This window comes from Cylas formicarius, unplaced genomic scaffold, assembly GCF_029955315.1.
Source record: "Cylas formicarius isolate icCylForm1 unplaced genomic scaffold, icCylForm1.1 PGA_scaffold_5__7_contigs__length_24384050, whole genome shotgun sequence".
Lineage (NCBI taxonomy): Eukaryota > Metazoa > Arthropoda > Insecta > Coleoptera > Brentidae > Cylas > Cylas formicarius.
In genome coordinates, this window is record NW_026844341.1 from 13,769,040 (window position 1) to 13,788,230 (window position 19,191).

At 36.7% G+C, this 19,191-nt stretch overlaps 1 protein-coding gene across 4 annotated transcripts; it reads right to left on the reverse strand.

Annotated features, from left to right (window-relative positions):
* Nucleotides 1–246: 246 nt before the first annotated feature.
* Nucleotides 247–18,163, reverse strand: LOC132701955 (chromosome-associated kinesin KIF4A-like). Of its 4 annotated transcripts, none has more exons than XM_060670310.1 (10): nt 17,544–18,163; nt 17,327–17,477; nt 16,491–16,698; nt 4,341–4,560; nt 4,000–4,290; nt 2,520–2,647; nt 2,361–2,462; nt 2,165–2,300; nt 675–802; nt 247–617 (listed from the first exon to the last, which is right to left on the reverse strand). In XM_060670310.1, the coding sequence occupies exons 2-10, from the start codon at nt 17,329–17,331 to the stop codon at nt 561–563; spliced, it is 1,275 nt and encodes a 424-aa protein (XP_060526293.1). In that variant the 5' UTR covers nt 17,332–17,477; nt 17,544–18,163; the 3' UTR covers nt 247–560. The 4 variants fall into 4 exon arrangements, with proteins under 4 accessions (XP_060526293.1, XP_060526294.1, XP_060526296.1 ...); XM_060670311.1 differs by lacking the exons at nt 17,327–17,477; nt 17,544–18,163 and adding exons at nt 10,413–10,538; nt 16,139–16,228 and having other exon boundaries at nt 16,491–16,629; XM_060670313.1 differs by lacking the exons at nt 16,491–16,698; nt 17,327–17,477; nt 17,544–18,163 and adding exons at nt 4,607–4,735; nt 10,271–10,384.
* Nucleotides 18,164–19,191: the final 1,028 nt, after the last annotated feature.

Consider the following 19,191-nt stretch of genomic DNA (forward strand, 5'->3'; position numbering starts at 1 on the left):
ATCGTTAATAAGATCGTCGCCGAACGAATCTTCGGGTTCTGATGCGTCTATCTACAAAATTAAGAGTGTATATTTCTCATATAAATCATAATCACCCCCCAAAAAACTTACAGGTTCTGCAAGTTTATCATCTTCTTCAATGCTCTCAACAGTCGATTTGTTTCTGTAAAGGGTTGGGGGAAGATGGTTGTAAATCACCCTCAAAATTTAAACGAGAAAGAGCGGCAAGAAAACGGTAGGACATACATCACCCGAAACGGTTAATCACCCACGTTGATGGTTTCCCGCGTCGTCGTCTGCTCGGCCGGGTCTTCTTAGGGGTATTTTCTGGAGGGTTGGGGGTGGTAAGGACCACAACACAGCGCGGGGTTCTCGCGAACCGGTCACAAAAGAGAGCTTGTTTTTTCGTGGTTCGCACTACGGACGCTCACGCAAGTCTGTCTTTTCGCGCGGCTTAACCAAGGTTGGGTATGGTGGGGGTGTTGTATACACAGCGCGAAAATAAAAAGTTAACCCAAAACAAAAAAATTATGAAGTTACCGAAAAATGTTATTCAACCCTTAACATTTTCTTTTCCTTGAATTTTGGGATATCGGGACATTCTCCAAATTGACTTTCTAAACACAACAAAACAAAAAAGAACATTTTGCAACCAAAATTTACTTGAATCTTACCTCATTCTCTTCTAATTTATTCTTTAACTTATTTAGTAGTTTTTGCTGCTCTTCTATCTGTTTTTCTTGTTTCTCAATTAATTCCTCTTGAGTCTGGCATCGAGACAATCCGAAATCGCCATTTTGACCTAGAGATTATTAAAAATGAAACATCTTTGTCTGCGTTAACATATTTGGGGTGAATAACAAACATACAAGTCTCTATTAATAACACTTCTTGAAATTTTATACCAAATTATATGATTTGGATTTGTGAGTAATGAAGGATGGAAAAAGTAGGACTTGTCAAATGCTTTTCTTCCGACATACAGGATGTTCAAATATTGCGATTTTTTGTAACAACACGAATTATCTTAATTTAGTTTGCAATTTTCAGTTATTTTAGGTTTTATTGTTATATTGTTAGAGCAGGTTTTAGCGTTCATCAAAAGAAAAAAAAAACTTAAATAAGAACATACAGCATTGCGCCTCGATATTGAACATTTTCAACATACTTATAGCACCTCATTTAAACGATAATTGAAAAACATTTCGTCAATTTTTAATATTAAATCAAAGCCGCTCCTAGTTTTTTTCTACACTCTATGGTTCTTGATCATTGTCGTATGACAAATGTTTACTATTACCTAATCGATTTTGTTTTTAAAATGCAATTAAAAAATAATAAGAAAAATAAAAGCGAACAGTTCAATTGTCATGTTTGATGTCGCGGAATTACTGAGCAACACTACCGAAACCAGGAGGAGTAATGCACTCGTTAAATTACATGATGTAATTTCAATAACACCCTGACTATTCAGAACACCTGTCAAGACTTTGCTGTCAAGAGTGCACTCATATAGTCTAAACGCATCGCTGGTTAAAACCAACTCATTCCAAAAGCCGCTCGAGGCAAATAATTCCTAATATATAGAAACTTGAGTGCAGACTTACATCTTGCATTCTTTGAAACCTTACTTGAAGTTAGTTTGGCATGGTGCGTAGCTTTCTATTAGCGCCACTCGTTTTATCCACATGAGTTTAAATTATTACAGAGCTATAGTGGGAGCTCGTCAGAGCATGGGGATAGATTTGAATCGTTGGATCTTTATTTACATATTGCTTTAATAATTATTTCAATTTTTTTAACTTCCAGTTAAGTTCTGTAAAATCAGACGATTTTATTAGTGTATCATTATTTTCAGAATTGTTTTCTAAATATAGATTACTAACAACTTTTTGTAAATTGGACATTTTGTACAAGAACTTCAAATTAAAGAAGAAGAATTAAAGAAAGAATTAATATCAACAGGTATTATTGGACTGCCCCGAGACCCCACCACGACTACTGGTGGAGCGTCTGATCTTGTTGGGTGGCTTTATTAATGTTTGATATTATCTCCATTCATCTATGAACAATTTTTATAATATATTATTACTAAATAAAAAATGATACACCGAATTATTTTTGTTTCATACTTGTAAATGTATAGATGGATAAGCTAACTCACCTTGTACCGAAATCTGACTTTGTTTGATAATTTTCTTCTTTTTCGCTATTACTCTCTTCCCTAATGGCGTTTTTCGCCAATCAGGATCGTTAATAAGATCGTCGCCGAACGAATCTTCGGGTTCTGATGCGTCTATCTACAAAATTAAGAGTATATATTTCTCATATAAATCATAATCACCCCCCAAAAAACTTACAGGTTCTGCAAGTTTATCATCTTCTTCAATGCTCTCAACAACAGTCGATTTGTTTCTTTTCCTTGAATTTTGGGATATCGGGACATTCTCCAAATTGGCTTTCTAAACACAACAAAACAAAAAAGAACATTTTGCAACCAAAATTTACTTGAATCTTACCTCATTCTCTTCTAATTTATTCTTTAACTTATTTATTAGTTTTTGCTGCTCTTCTATCTGTTTTTCTTGTTTCTCAATTAATTCCTTTTGAGTTTGGCATCGAGACAATCCGGAATCGCCATTTTGACCTAGAGATTATTAAAAATGAAACACCTTTGTCTGCGTTAACATATTTGGGGTGAATAACAAACATACAAGTGTCTATTAATAACACTTCTTGAAATTTTATACCAAATTATATGATTTGGATTTGTGAGTAATGAAGGATGGAAAAAGTAGGACTTGTCAAATGCTTTTCTTCCGACATACAGGATGTTCAAATATTGCGATTTTTTGTAACAACACGAATTATCTTAATTTAGTTTGCAATTTTCGGTTATTTTAGGTTTTATTGTTATATTGTTAGATCAGGTTTTAGCATTCATCAAAAGAAAAAAAAAAACTTAAATAAGAACATACAGCATTGCGCCTCGATATTGAACATTTTCAACATACTTATAGCACCTCATTTAAACGATAATTGAAAAACATTTCGTCAATTTTTAATATTAAATCAAAGCCGCTCCTAGTTTTTTTCTACACTCTATGGTTCTTGATCATTGTCGTATGACAAATGTTTACTATTACCTAATCGATTTTGTTTTTAAAATGCAATTAAAAAATAATAAGAAAAATAAAAGCGAACAGTTCAATTGTCATGTTTGATGTCGCGGAATTACTGAGCAACACTACCGAAACCAGGAGGAGTAATGCACTCGTTAAATTACATGATGTAATTTCAATAACACCCTGACTATTCAGAACACCTGTCAAGACTTTGCTGTCAAGAGTGCACTCATATAGTCTAAACGCATCGCTGGTTAAAACCAACTCATTCCAAAAGCCGCTCGAGGCAAATAATTCCTAATATAATAAAACTTGAGTGCAGACCTACATCTTGCATTCTTTGAAACCTAATTTGAAGTTAGTTTGGCATGGTGCGTAGCTTTCTATTAGCGCCACTCGTTTTATCCACATGAGTTTAAATTATTACAGAGCTAAAGTGGGAGCTCGTCAGAGTATGGGGATAGATTTGAATCGTTGGATCTTTATTTACATATTGCTTTAATAATTATTTCAATTTTTTTAACTTCCAGTTAAGTTCTGTAAAATCAGACGATTTTATTAGTGTATCATTATTTTCAGAATTGTTTTCTAAATATAGATTACTAACAACTTTTCAGTTATTTTAGGTTTTATTGTAGCAAAAAAACTAAAGAGAACAACGAAGAACTTTTGAGCATAAGTTTATATCAACTTTTTTACTTCATTATAATTCGGACTATATGGTGTTCATCGGTTAAAATTGTTTATCAATCCTCTAAACTCTAAAGGGAACCCTACCAAAAGCGTAAGCCGTAATATAATAAACACTATAACTGATGTTAAGTGAACCACTGAAGGCAAACCAATTAAAATTTTTAAAGAACGACCCACTCACTTCCATTTTCGATTCCTCTAAGTTGCCTCACTAATATCGCCACCTTTTCTTCATACACCTGTTGCTGGTTGGACAGGATATCCCTATATTTGTCTTCAGTCAGTTTTAAGGTATGGGCGTCTCTTTCATTTTTCTCTGAAAGTACTTTATTAATCTCCATCAATTCGCTACATTTATTTTTGCACTGAACAAATTTCTTGAAAAATTCTTCGGCTTGCTCAAACAATAATTTGAGCGCATATTTTGCCTCTGCCATAGATTGGATTCTATCAAACCTAGTTTTTGGTTTCTCTATAAAATAGAAAAAAAAGTTTACAGTAATTGTATTTTTTTTTACTAGCCTTCATCAAAATCCAGCAACTTCAGTTGTAAATCTTGAATTTGCACAGATCTTAATTCAATATCATCTTTAATCGTTTTTGTTTCGTTCGACTCCGCAGTTTTCGGATTCTTCATCAGTTCATCTAATTGCTGTTGTAAAATTGCTCTATCATCTAGCAATCCACTTAATGTTGTCTCTAACTCTATCAGGTTCATCATGATCTCTAATTCTTGTTTAAGCTAAAAACGCAGGAATTTTTTATTTTGGTTTTTTTTTTTTAATTACGCTTTATTTGGCCACTGCTGCTAAGGCAATTCGGCCAGCTTCTCGGTAGTGGTGTGCAATAATAAACTATTTCCATGAAGGATGCCTCCGTAAAGAGGGTCTGGGTGATACCATCATCCTACTGGACAGCTATACAGGAAAAAAAATGGACGAAAGAATTAGAATATGTGAAAACAATATTCAAAGTTTTAATCCACATGCATCTAAAAAGCGGCAAACAATTCTAGCAGCAAAATCCAACTGAGTGCGGTGAAATAAAATGGAATTAATATGCAGAGGCGAAGGAAAATTAGCACTAATGAGTGACTCATACAACTGTTGTGATTTTTCCCAATGAAGAGCACAATCAAACAGCACATGACTTAAATCGCCCAGTTCTCCACATTCACAGTCTCCGGAGAGTTTGACTTTGATTCTCTTTAGGTGAGCCGGAGAACAGCAATGGTTGCTTCTCAGTCTACACATAGTTGTGATTTCTCTTCTATTCAGGTCGAGCTTATGAAACCAGGGTTTAGTTGGCGGAGTAGAATAATGTGAGGTGAAATTAACTCCTTTCCCTAATCCTATATGTTTCCATCTGTCGCTCCAAGCATTCCAGATGTTATGCTTTAATTTAGGGAAGAATTCCCTAAAGCTCAATTTTATATTTTCTTGTGGTTCGAGGCGTGCAGCATTGGCGATCTGGTCCGCAATATCGTTTTCTTTTATACTGGTATGGCTTGGTATCCAGCATAATTGGATGTCCTTATTTTGAGTTTTTATTAAGGTAAATAGTTTATTCTTAACCTGCAAGGTTAGGTAGTTAGACTTTGCATCCATCCCAATTTTATTGATATCTTCGAGGGCACTTTTGGAGTCTGAAAGGATGACTGCTTTGTTGATCTCCTTGAATTCAATCCAATCAAGAGCTTGACCAATAGCATAAATCTCGGCAGAGCAAATGGATAGTTCACTTGGTAGGCCTTGTCCCATTTTAAGGTTCGTATTGTAGTTGTAAACGCCAAAACCTACTCGGCCTTCTTTATCTTTTGAGGCGTCTGTAAAAATTAAATGAAAATCTGCGGTCCAAGTCTCGCTCTTCTTAATTTCAAATAATTTGGAGTTATTATTATCTTTCTTTAGTTTTAAGTCTTGGATTTGAACAGAGCTTAAAAGGTTCGGCAGTGGACAAGAGAAACAGGGATAAACTGGGCTCCTGTAAAGTGTATCTAACAGTGAATCAACTCTTTCAAAAGCATCCACAAGTGCAGGAATACTCTTTTTCCGAAAAAAGTAATAGTTTTCATTATAGGTGATATATAACCATCTAACCGCAGCTAAGTTTTCACTGTCCACTAAACTGGCAGCTTTCAATAATGATTTAGTCGCTAGCATGTATCTTCTGTGTTCTAAATCCATTTCACTTGCTTCCCCTAGAAGTATGTTAGTAGGTGTGGACTTCATATATCCCAGAGCTATTCTCAGTGCCTCAAATTGAATTTTGTTAAGTTGAGCAATAAACTTTCTTGAGCTACCACCCAAAAAAGAGGCTCCATAATCCAAATGGGGTCTAACATAAGCTTTGTAAAAAGTTAGAAGGGTAGAGGGATGTGCCCCCCACCAGATTCTACTTATAAATCGCATCATATTCAACCCACCTGAAGCTTTCTGTATCATATTTCTAATTTGTGGCTCCCATGACAGTTTTGGATCAAAAATCACTCTGGGGAGATAATTAACCTTGTAATTCTTCCTGGAAAAAAATATAGATGCAGATTTATTGGGGTTAATCTCAAGTCCTACATTCAAAGACCAAATATGCATATTTTGCAAAGTTCTATTCAAATTGTTCACTATTGTTTGGGCATCAGTCCCAGTACTCAGCAAGGCGGTATCGTTCGCAAACTGTAAAAGTCTTATGTTCTCAGGAATTGTTTCTTTAATTGAATTGATGTAAATATTAAATAGTAATGGAGAAAGAGGGGAACCTTGGGGAACTCCCTTGCTGGTGGTTCTGCCTGACACGAATGTATTAGTAGATGGATCTTTAACTTGTATCTTCCTGTTCGTGAGAAAATCTTTAATGAGCAAAGTCAAATCTCTGGCGATTCCAATTTTGGCCAACACCGAGGTCAATAAGTCAACATTTATATTATCGTAGGCATTGGATATGTCCAAAGTCACCACTGCTGCTAGTTGATTGCGAGCCAAACGGCAGAGGACCTCTGAGGAGATAACTGCAAGATTGTCGAAAGTTCCTTTACCCTTTCTGAAACCAGTTTGGCGAACGTCTATTAAACCTTGGTTCTCTACGAACCATTCCAGTCGGTTTCTGATCATAATTTCAAAAATTTTGCTTATGCAAGAAGCTAGGTTGATGGGCCTGTAGGACGATAACGCTGAGGGGTCTCTCCCCGGTTTAGGAATTGCGATCACCATTTGGGTTTTCCACGTCTCTGGAATGGTGGTTTCCCTCCGAAGTATTTTGTTGAAAAATTTGATAAGACTGCTCCTTCAACAGGGAGATGGCTGAGCACACTGAAAGGTACTTAATCCACACCGGGACTCTTGCTCTTCCGACCTATAACAGCCGCGACAAATTCTGAGATATGGAAGTCTTCGGTATATTCTGATGAGAAGCAACATTCGGGGATGTTACGCAACATAGAGGGAGGTTGCGTCAAAAGATCAAACATATCTTGTGGGATTGAGAAATTCAAGGGAAAATGATAATTTTGGTACCTGATACCTTTAGCAAACCTAATACTGCTCCAAACTTCTTTTGCACTAGTATTTGGAGATAGATTCTCACAAAAGTTGACAAAGCCTTCCTTTTTCTTCTTACGTAGCAGCTGTCTTGTTTGTGCCCGTGTTCTTAATGATTCCAGGAAGTTGGTCTCAGAGGGGTTGTTTTTATAATCTCTGAATGCTTGTCTTTTCCTTTTAACAGCGTTGGTGCACTCATTATCCCACCAAGGTAACCCGTAGTTTAATGAGTGTTTATGCATTGGAACAGATTCTGCAATAGATAGGAAAATTATATTCATAAAATCCTCATAATTTATAGGAGGTGAAGTTCTAAATTTCGTGGAGATTATATTGAAATTATATTTGCTAGTGTAGTTTCTTGTCGAACCTGAGTTGCAACGGTTATTTCCGATGATACCACAAAATAGGAAAATGATCGCTATTCACTCTATCCTGGAGAACCCTGCAGTCAGTAAGTCCAGACAGTCTCTGGGAGCAAAAAGCTACATCTGGAGCGCTGTGTACGCCTGGGCGTGTGAGCCGAGTAGCTGATCCATCATTTAGTACCCACAAATCGTGATCCTTAATGAAATCATAAAGAATGTTCCCACTTCTAATTCCCCGTGAGTAACTGACCTGGGAACCCCATATTGGATTATGGGCATTAAAGTCTCGCATAAAGAGGACTGGTTTATTACGGGTTAGATCGAAAATTGAATCGAGGCTTGCCCTGACCAAACAAATATCTGGAGGGATGTAAACACGACAAATAAAAAAATCGACAAGCTCTGCAAGAATAACCTGACACCTCTCTGGTATATTAATTCTGCTTAAGTCGATGATATTATATTTTATTTTGTTTTTCAAGAAAATTGCTATACCATCTGCACCATTAGGTTTATCAGCTCGTACAGAAGAGAACCCTGATATTTTAAAGTTGGTGTTGGGTTTGAGCAAGGTTTCATTGAGCAATAAGATCTGTAGCTTAAAATCCCTTATAACTCTAATGATAGCATCTTTATTTTTTTCAGCCCCGCAAATGTTCCAATGAACGATATTCATTATAGCTCAACTATAAAATGCTTGTGACTAAAACTTAAACTTAGTTTTGTTACGTAAAAACTACTGTTAGATTAAAACTAGTGATAAGATTACCTTTTCTTTTTCTAACCCCTGTAGGTCAACCGCTGCCATCGCAGCCGCCCCCCCTCCGTAGGTCAAATGAACCAAAATATTGTTTGATATTGTTGACACAATTTTCATCCATACCCTTTATTGACATAACGTCTTTTTTGAAAGCTTCAAACTTGTTGCATACTTCTTCCCAGCCATTTCCTACAGGAGTTACTTCCATTTCCGACTCTGATGTCGAGTTTTCACCTACTTGTATAGATGAGACTTTTCTTCTTGCACTTGAGGGTAACAAAGTTAGTTCATGGGCTACTTTATCATACCCTTTGATAAATTGGGTGTCAGGTCGTTTTCTTTTAAGTACTGATGTATATGAGGAACAGCCCTGAGGACTTATTGGATGAGGAGTTTTATTCTGAGTTTTTTTATTTAAACTAGAAAAATCTTCTGGTTTTCGGGTAAAGCCTTGGTTTGTATTAATTAGCCGTGGATGCAGTTTAGCTGCTTCATAAAAAGAAAGGTTGTAGAAGCTCATGGTTTCGTTAATTTGTTTTTGCCGTTTGTATTCAGAACATCCCCAGTCAGTAGCAGTGTGGTGTCCCTTGCAATTTACGCAGCTTGGTTTTGGATTTGCTTCACAATTTGGAATTTTACACGTTTTAGTCAGATTGTTAAGATGATCTGCGGGGCATTTCATTTTTTTCATTGCTTGCCCTCTTTTTTCACAAACAAACATAAGATGATCTTCTGTACAAAAACCGCAACGAGGCTTGCCTCTACAATTATTTTTGACATGTCCAAATCTGCAACAATTGACGCACATTATAACCGGGTTAACATATTTTTCCACTTCTCTTTCATTATTAAAAATATTTACAGTTTGGGGTAATGATTTGCCTTCAAATGTTACAATATAATTGTTTGTGGGGATGGTTTTCATTACTGTTTCGCCAGAAATAGCAAGTATTTTCTTCCTTCTTAAGACTCTTTTTACATTTAATATCTTAATCGACCTGGCCCGGGATCCTTCCCCTGTATAAGTTACCGCTTCTGAGTAAAAATCCTCTTCCGTAATTTGGTCCCCTACATCCTTGATTAGTCCTCTACAAGTGACAAGACGTTTTGGAATGTACCTATTATAGCCTCTAGCAGAACTGAAACTTTCATTTGACAAAAACTGATTAGCATACTCTGATGTTCTGAATTCAATTCCAATTTTATTAGCCCCTTTTCTATTGATTTTTGTTATACCTTGTACTCCAGCTCTGTGCAAAATTTTTCCAATATTCATCGGGTGAATGTTTCCAACTTGAGAAGTTATTCCCTCCATTATGATAAGAAATGGTCCCTGGTCTGTAAGTTCATATTTATACTTTCGGTTAAGTGTTCTCCTTATGTTGACTGAAATTCTTGCAATTTCGTTTAGGGCATCCTGATCTTCCACGAAGACAGATTTAAGCTTTTGTAACTCTGTCTCCAATAAATCTATTTCCTCCTTAGTGGGTACTAAGAAGCATTAATGCTGAGCGATAGCATGTGCTGTTTTCTTAGCTAAAGGCGAAAGCGTCAAGGCTGATGAATAACCACTGCTAGAGGAGGTAGAAGCTTGGGACAAGTTTAGTTGAGCTCGAAAGGAATCAAAATCATTTGCGAACACTATCGGATTATTAACTACGATACATCGTTTCTATCAGGGGGGTCTTTACCCCCCGAAGCACATGCCATGATATGAAAAGCGCTAAATTATTGCGAACTGCGACACCAAACCAAAGCAAATATTTACGGCTGACTAAATATAAAACTCACCCAGACCGAAAAATTCTGTTGAAGACTAGAATTACGTCAAAAAAATGAAAATTTTCTCGGACCGAGGTAAAATTGTGCACACCACTTCACCTGGTTGACCGAAAAAAAAATATATTTTAGGTTTTTTTTTTTTTTTAATTACGCTTTATTTGGCCACTGCTGCTAAGGCAATTCGGCCAGCTTCTCGGTAGTGGTGTGCAATAAACTATTTCCATGAAGGATGCCTCCGTAAAGAGGGTCTGGGTGATACCATCATCCTACTGGACGGCTATACAGGAAAAAAAATGGACGAAAGAATTAGAAAATGTGAAAACAATATTCAAAGTTTTAATTCACATGCATTAAAAAGCGGCAAACAATTCTAGCAGCAAAATCCAACTGAGTGCGGTGAAATAAAATTGAATTAATATGCAGAGGCGAAGGAAAATTAGCACTAATGAGTGACTCATACAACTGTTGTGATTTTTCCCAATGAAGAGCACAATCAAACAGCACATGACTTAAATCGCTCAGTTCTCCACATTCACAGTCTCCGGAGAGTTTGACTTTGATTCTCTTTAGGTGAGCCGGAGAACAGCAATGGTTGCTTCTCAGTCTACACATAGTTGTGATTTCTCTTCTATTCAGATCGAGCTTATGAAACCAGGGTTTAGTTGGCGGAGTAGAATAATGTGAGGTGAAATTAACTCCTTTCCCTAATCCTATATGTTTCCATCTGTCGCTCCAAGCATTCCAGATGTTATGCTTTAATTTAGGGAAGAATTCCCTAAAGGTCAATTTTATATTTTCCTGTGGTTCAAGGCGTGCAGCATTGGCGATCTGGTCCGCAATATCGTTTTCTTTTATACTGGTATGGCTTGGTATCCAGCATAATTGGATGTCCTTATTTTGCGTTTTTATTAAGGTAAATAGTTTATTCTTAACCTGCAAGGTTAGGTAGTTAGACTTTGCATCCATCCCAGTTTTATTGATATCTTCGAGGGCACTTTTGGAGTCTGAAAGGATGACTGCTTTGTTGATGTCCTTGAATTCAATCCAATCAAGAGCTTGACCAATAGCATAAATCTCGGCAGAGCAAATGGATCGTTCACTTGGTAGGCCTTGTCCCATTTTAAGGTTCGTATTGTAGTTGTAAACGCCAAAACCTACTCGGCCTTCTTTATCTTTTGAGGCGTCTGTAAAAATTAAATGAAAATCTGGGGTCCAAGTCTCGCTCTTCTTAATTTCAAATAATTTGGAGTTATTATTATCTTTCTTTAGTTTTAAGTCTTGGATTTGAACAGAGCTTAAAAGGTTCGGCAGTGGACAAGAGAAACAGGGATAAACTGGGCTCCTGTAAAGTGTATCTAACAGTGAATCAACTCTTTCAAAAGCATCCACAAGTGCAGGAATACTCTTTTTCCGAAAAAAGTAATAATTTTCATTATAGGTGATATATAACCATCTAACCGCAGCTAAGGTTTCACTGTCCTCTAAACTGGCAGCTTTCAATAATGATCTTCTGTGTTCTAAATCCATTTCACTTGCTTCCCCTAGAAGTATGTTAGTAGGTGTGGACTTCATATATCCCAGAGCTATTCTCAGTGCCTCAAATTGAATTTTGTTAAGTTGAGCAATAGACTTTCTTGAGCTACCACCCAAAAAAGAGGCTCCATAATCCAAATGGGGTCTAACATAAACTTTGTAAAAAGTTAGAAGGGTAGAGGGATGTGCCCCCCACCAGATTCTACTTATAAATCGCATCATATTCAACCCACCTGAAGCTTTCTGTATCATATTTCTAATTTGTGGCTCCCATGACAGTTTTGGATCAAAAATCACTCCTAGATATGTGATGGAATTTCTCCATACTATGGTTCGAGTGTTGAGGTGAAGTCTGGGGAGATAATTAACCTTGTAATTCTTTCTGGAAAAAATATAGCTGCAGATTTATTGGGGTTAATCTCAAGTCCTACATTCAAAGACCAAATATGTATATTTTGCAAAGTTCTATTCAAATTGTTCACTATTGTTTGGGCATCAGTCCCAGTACTCAGCAAGGCGGTATCGTCCGCAAACTGTAAAAGTCTTATGTTCTCAGGAATTGTTTCTTTAATTGAATTAATGTAAATATTAAATAGTAATGGAGAAAGAGGGGAACCTTGGGGAACTCCCTTGCTGGTGGTTCTGCCTGACACGAATGTATTAGTAGATGGATCTTTAACTTGTATCTTTCTGTTCGTGAGAAAATCATTAATGAGCAAAGTCAAATCTCTGGCGATTCCAATTTTGGCCAACACCGAGGTCAAGAAGTCAACATTTATATTATCGTAGGCACTGGATATGTCCAAAGTCACCATTGCTGCTAGTTGATTGCGAGCCAAACGGCAGAGGACCTCTGAGGAGATAACTGCAAGATTGTCGAAAGTTCCCTTACCCTTTCTGAAACCAGTTTGGCGAACGTCTATTAAACCTTGGTTCTCTACGAACCATTCCAGTCGGTTTCTGATCATAATTTCAAAAATTTTGCTTATGCAAGAAGCTAGGTTGATGGGCCTGTAGGACGATAACGCTGAGGGGTCTCTCCCCGGTTTAGGAATTGCGATCACCATTTGGGTTTTCCACGTCTCTGGAATGGTGGTTTCCCTCCGAAGTATTTTGTTGAAAAATTTGATAAGAAAGACTGCTCCTTCAACAGGGAGATGGCTGAGCACACTGAAAGGTACTTTATCCACACCGGGACTCTTGCTCTTCCGACCTTTAACAGCCGCGACAAATTCTGAGATATGGAAGTCTTCTGTATATTCTGATGAGAAGCGACGTTTGGGGATGTTACGCAACATAGAGGGAGGTTGCGTCAAAAGATCAAACATATCTTGTGGGATTGAGAAATTCAAGGGAAAATGATAATTTTGGTACCTGATACCTTTAGCAAACCTAATACTGCTCCAAACTTCTTTTGCACTAGTATTTGGAGATAGATTCTCACAAAAGTTGACAAAGCCTTCCTTTTTCTTCTTACGTAGCAGCTGTCTTGTTTGTGCCCGTGTTCTTAATGATTCCAGGAAGTTGGTCTCAGAGGGGTTGTTTTTATAATCTCTGAATGCTTGTCTTTTCCTTTTAACAGCGTTGGTGCACTCATTATCCCACCAAGGTAACCCGTAGTTTAATGAGTGTTTATGCATTGGAACAGATTCTGCAATAGATAGGAAAATTATATTCATAAAATCCTCATAATTTATAGGCGGTGAAGTTCTAAATTTCGTGGAGATTAAATCGGAAAATTTCTCCCAGTCTGCCTTGTTGAAATTATATTTGCTAGTGTAGTTTCTTGTCGAACCTGAGTTGCAACGGTTATTTCCGATGATACCACAAAATAGGAAAATGATCGCTATTCACTCTATCCTGGAGAACCCTGCAGTCAGTAAGTCCAGACAGTCTCTGGGAGCAAAAAGCTACATCTGGAGCGCTGTGTACGCCTGGGCGTGTGAGCCGAGTAGCTGATCCATCATTTAGTACCCACAAATCGTGATCCTTAATGAAATCATAAAGAATGTTCCCACTTCTAATTCCCCGTGAGTAACTGACCTGGGAACCCCATATTGGATTATGGGCATTAAAGTCTCCCATAAAGAGGACTGGTTTATTACGGGTTAGATCGAAAATTGAATCGAGGCTTGCCCTGACCAAACAAATATCTGGAGGGTTGTAAACGCAACAAATAAAAAAATCGACAAGCTCTGCAAGAATAACCTGACACCTTTCTGGTATATTAATTCTGCTTAAGTCGATGATATTATATTTTATTTTGTTTTTCAAGAAAATTGCTATACCATCTGTACCATTAGGTTTATCAGCTCTTACAGGAGAGAACCCTGATATTTTAAAGTTAGTGTTGGGTTTGAGCAAGGTTTCATTGAGCAATAAGATCTGTAGCTTAAAATCCCTTATAACTCTAATGATAGCATCTTTATTTTTTTCAGCCCCGCAAATGTTCCAATGAACGATATTCATTATAGCTCAACTATAAAATGCTTGTGACTAAAACTTAAACTTAGTTTTGTTAGGTAAAAACTACTGTTAGATTAAAACTAGTGATAAGATTACCTTTTCTTTTTCTAACCCCTGTAGGTCAACCGCTGCCATCGCAGCCGCCCCCCCCCTCCGTAGGTCAAATGAACCAAAATATTGTTTGATATTGTTGACACAATTTTCATCCATACCCTTTATTGACATAACGTCTTTTTTGAAAGCTTCAAACTTGTTACATACTTCTTCCCAGCCATATCCTACAGGAGTTACTTCCATTTCCGACTCTGATGTTGAGTTTTAACCTACTTGTATAGATGAGACTTTTCTTCTTGTACTTGAGGGAAACAAAGTTAGTTCATGGGCTACTTTATCATACCCTTTGATAAATTGGGTGTCAGGCGGTTTTCTTTTAAGTACTGATGTATATGAGGAACAGCCCTGAGGACTTGTTGGATGAGGAGTTTAATTTTGAGTTTTTTTATTTAAACTAGGAAAATCTTCTGGTTTTCGGGTAAAGCCTTGGTTTGCATTAATTAGCCGTGGATGCAGTTTAGCTGCTTCATAAAAAGAAAGGTTGTAGAAGCTCATGGTTTCGTTAATTTGTTTTTGCCGTTTATATTCGGGACATCCCCAGTCAGTAGCAGTGTGGTGTCCCTTGCAATTTACGCAGCTTGGTTTTGGATTTACTTCACAATTTGGAATTTTACACATTTTAGTCAGATTGTTAAGATGATCTGCGGGGCATTTCATTTTTTTCATTGCTTGCTCTCTTTTTTCACAAACAAACATGAGATGATCTTCTGTACAAAAACCGCAACGAGGCTTGCCTCTACAATTATTTTTGACATGTCCAAATCTGCAACAATTGACGCACATTATAACCGGGTTAACATATTTTTCCACTTCTCTTTCATTATTAAAAATATTTACAGTTTGGGGTAATGATTTGCCTTCAAATGTTACAATATAATCGTTTGTGGGGATGGTTTTCATTACTGTTTCGCCAGAAATAGCAAGTATTTTCTTCCTTCTTAAGACTCTTTTTACATTTAATATCTTAATCGACCTGGCCCGGGATCCTTCCCCTGTATAAGTTACCGCTTCTGAGTAAAAATCCTCTTCCGTAATTTGGTCCCCTACATCCTTGATTAGTCCTCTACAAGTGACAAGACGTTTTGGAATGTACCTATTATAGCCTCTAGCAGAACTGAAACTTTCATTTGACAAAAACTGATTAGCATACTCTGATGTTCTGAATTCAATTCCAATTTTATTAGCCCCTTTTCTATTGATTTTTGTTATACCTTGTACTCCAGCTCTGTGCAAAATTTTTCCAATATTCATCGGGTGAATGTTTCCAACTTGAGAAGTTATTCCCTCCATTATGATAAGAAATGGTCCCTGGTCTGTAAGTTCATATTTATACTTTCGGTTAAGTGTTCTCCTTATGTTGACTGAAATTCTTGCAATTTCGTTTAGGGCATCCTGATCTTCCACGAAGACAGATTTAAGCTTTTGTAACTGTCTCCAATAAATCTATTTCCTCCTTAGTGGGTACTAAGAAGCATTAATGCTGAGCGATAGCATGTGCTGTTTTCTTAGCTAAAGGCGAAAGCGTCAAGGCTGATGAATAACCGCTGCTAGAGGAGGTAGCAGCTTGGGACAAGTTTAGTTGAGCTGGAAAGGAAACAAAATCATTTGCGAACACTATCGGATTATTAACTACGATACATCGTTTCTATCAGGGGGGTCTTTACCCCCCGAAGCACATGCCATGATATGAAAAGCACTAAATTATTGCGAACTGCGACACCAAACCAAAGCAAATATTTACGGCTGACTAAATATAAAACTCACCCAGACCGAAAAATTCTGTTGAAGACTAGAATTACGTCAAAAAAATGAAAATTTTCTCGGACCGAGGTAAAATTGTGCACACCACTTCACCTGGTTGACCGAAAAAAATATATATTTTAGGTTACTATCTAACAATTCTGCAAAATAATACACACTACTAATTTGCGTTTGGAGTTACCTAGGTAATGTTAAAATGAAAACTTATCTATGCAACTTAAGAGACTCAAACTGATAGCGACTAGTAATGTGACATGGCCTGTAAATTGAATCAAGAGATCGGAAAAAAAATTTAATGTGCTATAAGTCAGTGAACCAAAATCGTTGGAATTGGGATTCGAAACGCGTATCTTACCAAAGGACCAATTTTATCGGGTTTTCCATTAAATTTAGAATCTTGTACTTGTTTCCTCAAAATCAGAGTCTGTTGAAGTCTTTTATTTAATGCCGCCGCTTCTTCAAACTTCCATTTCAACACATTCTGCTGATTAGCATGCATTAACTTAATTTTTGTTATTTCAGTTTGCTTTTTCTGATCTTGTTGCTCTACACGTGTTAACTCTCTACAAAGATAAGATTAAAAATTCAAAAATTTTATGTAAATTTTAATATTAGTTTGATCACAAAATAATACATTAATTTGCTTTGAAAAGTGAAAACGGTTGCTAAAATTCAAAGATTTCCATGTTGCGTTGTCCAATATTGCATCTGTATGGAAGACCCTACCCATATTTTAATTTATTACAATTACAGATTCTATTTATATATATTTATATATATTTATATATATTATTTATATTTATATATATATATTTATATAACAGATTTTGCCACCTTGTACTAGTTTCATGGCTCCCGTCTGTTTGTTACCAAAGATATGGCCAACCCGGTATGAAAATAAAAAATATTATATAGAAATTTTTTTGTAAGGATGTGTAACTGTGCGATGAGAATAACTTGGGTGAATATTATGGAGCTGCATCATAACTATTAATACCTAACAATATTAACAATTAATAACATGAATATAAATGATATTTTGAGTTTAAGGAAGTCTACATTATAGATCCGACGTAACAAAACGTTAAAACGTTGGCACTGAGATAAGTTGGTATAATAACTACATATAATTTTTTTTAGTTTTCAAAATTCCTCCATATTAAAAAAGTTTGTAAACTTCTATAAACATACCTCATTTCGGTTTCACTCTTAACTCGTTCTAACTGCAGAAGACTTAGGCCTTGGTTTATCACTGGTTTGTTCTTAATTTTTCGCGCTCTGTCAGCATATCTCAAGGTCGAAAGAGTTTCTTCCAAATTATAGTCCGCAGGGCTAACACATGCTATCATCAGCGATCCGGAAAAAATCCTTTTATTATCTATAATCTATTGCCATTTTCGTTTCTCACCTCTTCACCATATTTTCCTATCGCGTTGTCGTTGTCTTGCTTCCCTCTTCTACTATTCATGTCCCCCAGTTTTATAAGTTAATTCTTCTTTCTCGCTCACCAGAGCGTCTTAGTTTACGCCGTATGCTCAAAAAATTGTGGTTTTGTGTCCGCGCATGAGCATATTTACACCTTCGTGTCATAATAGATACTCCCTGTTTACCGCTCTGGTCTTTAGGTACGCCACTAAAGAAATGATCGAAGTACCTGAGATTTTCTAACCCCTGTCCTTTTCTCATAGTCTCCTTAATTAATACAATGTCTATCTTGATCTTCATGAGTTATCATGTAACTTCATTTATTATCCGAAATAGGATGCTTTTCCGAAGCTTAAGTCGTTTCCGAAGTTCCGATCCATTTTGAAGCAAAGTTTGGGCCTTTCAACATTTTAGTTTTATTCCGAATATCGGGGATTGCTTTCTCTACAGGTCAGGACTACTATCTACCACCTGTTGCTCCGCGGATGGTATTTCCTTCCCCACCTATCCGCCGGTGTGATTAAATTCATCAGAGCCTTGCTCTAACCACCACCCGAGGACGCGCCCTCTAAGGGTTATAGGCTCCCCTATACAAATTGTTAAAGAAATGTCTGTATTATTATTATTATTATTTGTTTTGTTCATTCGGAAACGTTGGAAATCGAAAACTGATGATCGGTCAAAGCAGAGTCTGACCCAGTTCTAAATTAAGGTGGATACAATCGCGTTCGCAAATCTTGAAAGATAAAAATAAAATTTGGGTTAATTCGGAAAGGAGATTTACTGGTAAATGAGCCGAAACACCTGGCTAATCTGTAAACGATCATCGTCGGATGAAATTTATACGCCATAAGTTTACAGTACGACAAAGGCTGAGGAGGATGTTGGAAGTTTGCCATTATTTTGAGTTTTTTTAGTTTTAGAATTAGAAAGAAACCGCCCGTTCATTCTTTCAGTTTCGCGCTTAGTTTTCGGCTTCGTTGGTCATCAAGTCTCCGTTGTCAGATACGCCATGTTACACAGTTACTTAAACACCAAATTAGGATTCATTCAACCAAGATAAATGCTCCGGGCACGATAAATTTCCCTCAATCTATTTTAAATCTTGTAGGGAATCTCTGCTGCTGAGGCTAGTTTAAATTTTTAATAAAAATTTATTAAAAGGGCACTCCCCAACTATTTGTTTTGGTTAATTGTCAAACTGCAAATTCCGTGGATACACACATTAAAATTTTGCTAAAATTAGTTCAGTCCAAAAGTTGCCAATGTTAAATTTCAAATTATTCACGGAAATTATTACCTTACGCTGGATGAGCCAATCAAAGTTTCATCGATCCACGTCACTTCTGATCCGGGAAAAATTCTGGAGGCAATTATAACTTAATAATTTATACTTAGTACGTTCTTGGTGAAACGCAACATAGTTTTTTTAGAGGTAGATGCGTCTGCTAATCTCTGACTGTATATTCGAGATGTGTCTGAGGCGTGAGATAATAGAAAGCAAAATCGATGCCGTGTGCACTGATTTTTCCAAGGCATTCGATAAAGTATATCATCCGATAATATTAGCGAAACTTAAAACTTTCGGTGTGCACTGCTTTTCTTACCAAATCCGGGACTCGGTATGTTAG

What these genes read in the sequence shown, in the direction of transcription:
- LOC132701955 (XM_060670310.1), bottom strand. An exon ending in CCGATAAAATTGGTCCTTTG is followed by an intron (nt 4,561 to 16,490) that starts GTAAGATACGCG and finishes CTGCGTTTTTAG; the next exon opens with CTTAAACAAGAATTAGAGAT. An exon ending in GTTGCTGGATTTTGATGAAG is followed by an intron (nt 4,291 to 4,340) that starts GCTAGTAAAAAA and finishes TCTATTTTATAG; the next exon opens with AGAAACCAAAAACTAGGTTT.